This window comes from Passer domesticus, chromosome 1, assembly GCF_036417665.1.
Source record: "Passer domesticus isolate bPasDom1 chromosome 1, bPasDom1.hap1, whole genome shotgun sequence".
Lineage (NCBI taxonomy): Eukaryota > Metazoa > Chordata > Aves > Passeriformes > Passeridae > Passer > Passer domesticus.
Window position 1 is genome coordinate 124549652 of NC_087474.1, and position 7898 is coordinate 124557549.

At 36.9% G+C, this 7898-nt stretch overlaps 1 protein-coding gene across 2 annotated transcripts in view; it reads left to right on the forward strand.

Annotated features, from left to right (window-relative positions):
- RAB2A (RAB2A, member RAS oncogene family) overlaps positions 1-7358 on the forward strand; it is a 98744-nt gene extending 91386 nt beyond the window's left edge. For both annotated transcript variants that reach the window (XM_064387211.1, XM_064387200.1), the window contains exons 7-8: positions 3977-4045; positions 6192-7358. In XM_064387211.1, coding sequence (XP_064243281.1) covers positions 3977-4045; positions 6192-6287 — 165 coding nt within the window. In that variant the 3' untranslated portion in view covers positions 6288-7358. The remainder of the gene's footprint in view (positions 1-3976; positions 4046-6191) is intronic.
- Positions 7359-7898: the final 540 nt, after the last annotated feature.

The window sequence follows — 7898 nt, forward strand, 5'->3', positions numbered from 1 at the left end:
GCTTTAGACTTTGTGGTACATTTAACCTTTAAGCATTCCTCATGTAATTGTAAGAAAGAATCCAGGAAATAACGATTGCCCAGTTTTTATTTCCATGCATTAAATTTAATTTTAACATTGCCACCAGAGGGCAGCATGTTCCACGAGCTAGCAGTGCTGAACATGATGATTATAGGCAAAGATGAACTTGTAAATGAATCACTGGTACTATTCAAAACTCAAGACTTTACAAGTTTTTTCCTGCTATGCTCAGCTTATAGCAAAGTCCTAAGATTGTTGTCCTGCCAATAGCTTTCTGAGAAAGATAAGTTACATTATTGACATCTGAAAGTAAAAACGAAATGTAGCTGCTCTACTACTCATGTTCTGGTGCCCCTAGCTTATAATTACTCCTGCATACAGCATCCATGAGACAAGATGTCAAGAACTTACTCCCTTACCTGTTTCTTGTGTTGTTGATGCCAGTTACAGAATTCATTCTTCCTGGATTTGTCTCAAGGGTAGTAAAACTGTATTACTTGTTTATTCGTATGATTATATCAATGTTAAAGTTGATTTAATTCTGCATTCAGTGTTTGTAGGGTTAATTTACCTTAAATGCAGTATCTGTAGTGTTTCGTAGTTGCAGTTTTGGGTTGTTCGGGTATTTTTTTGGAGCAAGCATTGTGAGACATGACCTCTTGATTCTCATGTTGCAATATGATCTGGGAAACTCCTTATACAAATAATCTAAAGTGATAATATTCTGATATATTGTGATTTAAAAGCCTCTTTTGTTGACTGTGCAGTAGGTGCAGGCATGACACAACAGGCAGATCACATCTTGCAATACTCACTTTCCCAGTTGTACAGTAATGCACTTTTCCTCAAAGGGATATTGCTATTATTTGGGAACCTCATTATAACGAGCACACAATTGAAAAACATGTTACATTAAAACAAGTCACTGAATAACTTTGTATACAACCTTTTTAAAATGCTGTGGTAGTTATATTCAGCAGTCTCATGAAAAAAGCATCAGTAAGTTGGGGTTTAGAAAATGAACAGAGTTAAACATTAAATGCAGACATTTTCCTGAAGGTACATTGTTTTCTTGAATCTTCCTAAAATGTAGTCAAGGATTTTTAAATTTGTAAGTCTAACGTAGATTTTGCAGAAGTCTCTCACTTCCTTTTGAGTAATAGAGGTACTGTGTACTAGGGCATTGCCATCTTTCAGGTGGTTATGTATAAATGCAGGGTGAGTCTGGTACTGCCTCCCCTGGAGGGGTGAAAATTAACCTGGACCTGATTTGGGATGGAAAAGTACGAGTGCCTTTGTCTAGTGTTTTAGTAGCAGCAGCATTACAGGAACGTACAGTGCAACTGCAGTAGGCTTGGTAGGCAGCCAGCTGAGTCCTTGTGGGCTTGCTGGTGAGGTCTTGTGTGGAAGTGGCTAAACTGCACCTGGATCCAAGCTGGCGTGTGAGGTGCTGCAGCTGTGTTCTTGCAGTCCCCTGCATGTGGTCTAATAAATCTAAACTGGATTTGAGGGGAAATCATTCTGTCTTTCTGCATTTGTGGCTCAGTTAATCTGAAAATAGGATAAACTGCCCATAAATAATTAAAAGTTTATAGTATACTGCATGTTCCAGATAAGAGTGAGAACATGCAGTATTAAAAGAGATTTTTTTGAAGAACTCAGTTCTACTAAGTTCACCTTCTTGTCCTTGATAATTGGGGCACTAGCATGCAATGCCAAAATCTGATGGGACAGTCTTAAAGCAGGTGGACTGCTGTTTTAGCGATCTTCTCAGGTGATTGAGTCTGCTTACACTTTGAATCATAAGTTAAGGTACATGGATCTGAGGAAAAAATTGAAGTATCAAGGGATTCAAGTCTCTTTTCAAGGCTGATTAGTAGCAATTTTTCAGAATATGTTCAAAGAAGAAAACATGAGATAGACTTATTATGTGCTGTGTTCTTAAAATTTGTGTTCAAATAGGAATTATTTCTGTGGCCTGGTGCAACCAGGCATTTTGTTATGCAAAGTAACAGTAAGAGAACGGAAATGATAGAACTGAGATTAATGGAATATTTGGATTTTTCAGATCAACAGTTTCTTGGCCAGTATGTTTAATATTAAAATATACTGTACCGAACTTGGTATGCTCTTTAGCTTTGTGCAGTACACGTATAGTAACAGAAGGAATTTTTTGTGCAATGCTTTTTTTCCATTGGGTTTTACTGGTTTTTGTGAGGACAGATGCATTGCTCTTGAGTGTAGTATCCAAAATTTAATTTATTCTCAGTTGTATCAGTTTGGAGTCTGTTGAAATTGTGGTTTGTTGCTCTAAAGCAATTTTTATAGATTTAATGTAATTCTCATGAAATTAATTCTAAGAGTCTTGGTGTACTTAGCCAACATCTTCTAGAAGAGTTAGAAGTGCCAATTGTTAAGTGCTTGTTTACATGAAGTTATCATAACACTTTTTTAAGACTTCAAGTTCTGTTTAATGTCCCACTGAAGTAGAAGGAAGGATCCTCACAGCGTCCAGCTGTGTGAAGTTTCAAAGCTGACTTACACCTTTCAGTGGGCATATGTATGAGGCCGTGACAATAATTAGTATGTTATCAGGAGCAAAGAGAAGTTTGAAATTTTTTTCCTTACATAGAAAACTTCAGTTTCTGAGGAATTTGAATCAATTCGTAGTTGGCTGAAAGCCAATTTTTCTTCTCAACTGTAACACGTGTTTGAAAAACGAACTCGCTTCCTAAGTGCCTTGTGAATCTGCAATGATTAATTCTTCTCATTATTTTGCTGCAAATTCTCATGACCCTCTGTGATGATTCGATCACCCACTTAGAGTTTATGCATATTCATATCTTTCTGCTCCTGCTGCAGTCGTTCAAGTCTCCTTCACTGGCTGTGGTGTGTGCTTGGTGCAGTAATTGAGCTGCAGTAGATTGATTACTCTGGGGAGCTGTAAGGCCTTTAAAGGTGAAAACATATCAGTCCTGTTAATTAGGAAACAAAGCTCTGGTGGCAAGTTCAGCAGTCAAATGCTTCCAGTGTAGAAATGAGGAAAGGTATGATTTGTTCCTCTCCATGAACCCTGTTTACTTTTTTATATTTGAATTAGATCTGTATTTGCTGTAATGGGCTTGTGCAGAAGGTAGCATGTCTTGTATGATTGCATGGTGTTGGTATTTTAAAACAAAAAGAACTGTGTGTTTATTATAATTACTGGCTGCTGTTAATCACCTCCTAAATTATACATTCTTTTAGGTGTTACTTGACCTATAAAGCTAAATGAGAGATGAAAATGGAATCATTGATTGTAAACTTTAACCAAAAACATCTATATCAGTCACTTGTTCAGACCTGAGTGTCAAATTATTTTCTCTGAATTAAAAGAATAGATGTTTAAAAGTCGTTACAAAACCTGGGGCCTCTCCTTTCTACTATTAAGATGTCTGTTACCCATTGTGTGCAAGATTAATTAAAGAGAATACGTTCTTAAAATTAGGTGAATATTAAATGATAGCGTAAGGTTTCAGCCAGCAGACAGCATCCTTACATCATCATTGTAAGTACCCTGTGGTTTTATGTTGCTAAGCACTCTAATCTAGAGTGGCCTATTACAAAGATATTAAGGGTAGGGGAAACCATCTGCCACACAATCTATCCATAAGGGTCAGAAATAAATAATTTAAAAGTAATTTATATATCTTAAAAACCACTTTTTCCCTGTAATTACTGGACAACAGATTGTAGAATACAGATGTTATGAAAATGCCACTGTTTTTGTAAACAGCGTGTGATCCATTGCTGTTTCAGGGTAGGTTATAGGATGCTGTTGTCATACCTGTTTCTCCAGAGGTCAGGAAGGAAAGTCTCACTGAAGCAACTGCACATGAGATTGAATTCCAATTAGTGCATCCTACACTGAAGGATATCGCACTCATTGTCTGTGGTCTTTTTTCCTCTGTTTTAGGCATTTATTAACACTGCAAAGGAGATCTACGAGAAAATCCAGGAAGGAGTTTTTGACATTAATAATGAGGTAACTTTTAGTACTATGTACACTTTATGCTTTTTTAAAATACAGAATTCACCTTCCCTAGAAAGCTGGACAGTAAAAGATTTGTCTGTTCCATTTGGCTGTAGAATTGTCTGCCATTGTGATAAAAATGGATTAAAATAAGTGACCCTATCCATCCATGAAGCATCACAAAATAATATAAATCCCCAAAAGAGAAGAAAATCCACTTTCATCCACTTCTCCATATGGTGTCATCTGTTTTCAAAGATAATTTTCCACTATGTAAATGGAGGACCATGTTGATATGCCAGATGCACTCCATGAGCTGTCCAGTGTAGGGGAGGGATTGCTTTGAGAGTTACATAAAAGACTTTTGAAATGTTCCTGGTTTGGGTGGCTGGATACTGTAGGGAATAAAAGATTAGCCATTTTGCTTATGCACATTAGTGAAATTAGAGATTATTAGTGCTTGTGCCTTTGCTTGTTTGGGATGGGGTGGAGAGCTGGAGAAAGGGGAACAAGGCTAGAAAGATGTATCATGTCTCTTGAATTTTGAAATGACTGTGCTGTTGAAAATCTTGCTTTGTAACACTAGTATTATAGAGGCTCTCTGTTAACAGTCTCATAAAAAATTTGACAATGTGAGGTGATCAGTCTTTTCTGAAGATCGAGTTGGGTTTTTTATCCTGTATGTCCCTGAATATTGTTGTTGAGGTGCTTAGTGAAACCACATGTGAAAATCTGCACCACCACTCTGTTCTGTTTGTGCTCTGTGGAGAGGCATGTCCAGACTGTCAGTGTGATGCTTCTCTTAAACATTACCATCCTTGCAGGATTGTTCAGAGTAGGGAGGGAATTCACAGGACTCAAATTAAGTAGCTTCATCTATTTCTGCTCAATATATTTCAACGTGAGAAAATTGAAACTATGGAAAGTATTACTCATGACTTCAGAGAGGAAAGAATCAGAAACTTCAGTAGTATGCAAAGTAATGCATCAGGAAACTTGTAGCTAAATAAGACATGAATAGTAATCCTCTAAACTAATTCTAACTGGAAAGTGTGTGTACATGTTGGTGAAACAATTCTTAAATTTAGTTCACTGATGAAAAATTTAAGATCATCTTTCACATCTTTCCTGAAGAAAATGTAGTTGGTAGCGCAGTATAAATTGGAGAGCAGAGTGTCTGAAAAAGCATGCTTGTTGTATCTGTCGAGTTCCATATAGTAGCTGACTGCTTTACTGTGACTTACCGAGCTCTGATTGCAATATGCTGTCAAGAGCCAACAGTCCGTGCTACTTATTTGGCTTTATGCCAAGTCTGGCTTCTTGATTCCTCAAGAAGTTGCTATCAGCCCAGAGGGGGCAAAACCAATGAGCCATAGGGCATGCTTTTTATTAAAGGGGAGTCAAAGAGCGAAAAGAAACCACATCAGCTGCTGTCAATACTAAGCGAGTGCCAGAAACCCGAAGGCTACCACTGCTGCAGAACAACTGCCAAGCACTATAAATCTGAGATTTGCTGTGACGCAAAGTTTCCTTAAGAGCTTAATTTCTGAAGCTACTGTATTACTTTTCTCAAAGTGGTGTATTTTTAGGTAAAATCCACTTGAGGGAGTGAGGGTTAAGATATAAGTGTGATTTTGATGAATGAAAGAGCTACGCTGTGTGTGGGTTCTTGGCAAGTAGCCATGTCTTTTGGGATCACAGAAATTATTGATGACACAGAACACTCGTATGCCCTTAGCCTCTACAGCTGATTCAACACAGAAAGAAATGCTGTCTAGAGAGGAAAAGTTTTATATTAAACTATTAAACTAGTGGAGATTTTGGCAAGAGGGGAGAAGGTTATACATTCTTAGCAAATGTTGTGTATTTTTAAGCTATATGCCAAGTAGTATTCAAATACAATCCTTGCTCTGTGTTTTTTTTTTTTTAATAGGAGTTTAAGTTACAGAGTGTAACGCAGAGATAAAATTTAAATGAGAAGGAAGGCATCTTACTTTAAATAATATTTAATTGCTAAGAACATGCTGGGAAAAATTACAAACTTTGATGTATTTATTGCATACATTAGGAGAACTTATTATATGATCTTCTAAATAGAAAAAGTAGCTTTTCAAGTATATTCTAAAATATTTACGCTGTGTATTAAACTTCATTTCAGGCAAATGGCATAAAAATTGGCCCTCAACATGCTGCCACCAACGCAACGCTTGCAGGCAATCAGGGAGGACAACAGGCTGGAGGAGGCTGCTGTTGAGCCCGTTTTTACTTTCTAGCTGCCTGGATGAGGCCTACTTAATTGTTTGTTCACCCTTCCCTCCCCCTGCCCCGCTCGCCTCCACTTCAATTCAACTGAGACATGAAACTTGTAAGTTGGTTTCCTGTTGCAGAAGACTTTATCCTTCAAATTCTTGTATAACTTTGAATAAATGGTTAATGTTCACTTAAAGACAGATTTTGGAGATTGTATTCATATCTATTTACATTTGATTTCTAGGTCAATTGATGTGATTATTTTTGTTAAATGTTGTCTTGTGCCCTTGACTACGAACTGAATTGTATTAAACACTACAAAGTCATCTGAGTATTTTAATCAGTTTGTGTAGTTAGGTTTCCCAGCTCCTGAGGTTACCTAATGTTTAATATTGTAGAGCTGTCCTCAAGTTTTTTGTCAATTTTCAAGGCTATGAAGAGAAGCAGAAGGACTCTTTTAATTCTGTATTTATCACTTTCTGTATATATAGTTTAATAACCTGCTTGGGTGTACTTGCCAAGCTAGAATTCTTTAATGCATTTGCATAAAATCTATACTACTTAGAGCTTGAAAACTACAAAAGCATTAATAGGAATTGCTTGGATGCTAAATTTTAAGCCTTTTTGACATTGTTAGCATGTTCATGCTCCCCTGTCATTATCCTGAAGTCCAAGAGAGATGCTTAATGTATATTACTAGAGGCTACATACGTGCTATCTATTTTAATGCCAAATGTTTGCTGTTTATCCACAATTTCCACAACACCTCTTCAGAAATGGATTAGCTGTTTGCCTTAACAAATACTGTAGGTGAAAACAGTACGGATGAAAAGTAGAGGAGGAGGAGTTGATAAATTTAAAATGGCACATTTTAAAAACGTTAATCTTCTCAATGGTTTTTTCTTGTTTACCACTTGATTTCTAGGTATATTTTTCATGCAAGGACAGTTTTTCAACCTAAATGTATAGTGGTGTGTAAAGTTTTCTTTTAGTGACAACTTGTAATCCTAAATATATGGTAAGCATCTTGTCTATTGTGAAGAGGGTGTGAAAATAAAATCTGCCAGTTTGGAAATCTTGATGAAAATCAAAACTACAAATGTTTTGTTACTTATTATGGTGATGGCTGGGGGGAGGGGCCATATTTTTCCTTAAGTGAAAGGATTGCAACAAGGCAAAACAAAATCCTGTGTTTAAGTGTTTATTTGTTAAAATACAGAATGTTCATGTCACCTTTCATACAAATGTGCAAACAACTGAGTTTCCATCTCATCCTATTTAAATAATTGCAAACAAAAGGGTGATGCTAATGCTAGGCCATGCTTCATGTATTGGGGGAAATAAAGGGGTGGGGGCAGGCAATGACTGCAAAACTTTTGTCTTACTGGACCAATATTGACTGCAACACAACACTGGAGGAAAGGGATCCTCATGTCACCCATTCTAATTGTCAGAACTTGGACATCCAGAGTGAATAAATTTCAGCCTGACGGGTGTAACATAGCAGTGGTTCTGAGATTAAATAAAATTTGAAAAAAATGGTGTGGAACCTTTTGTTGGTATCTCAGGGAAGGGCGAACCAGTATGGATTTATGTTAGTTGCTGACTTTACTTT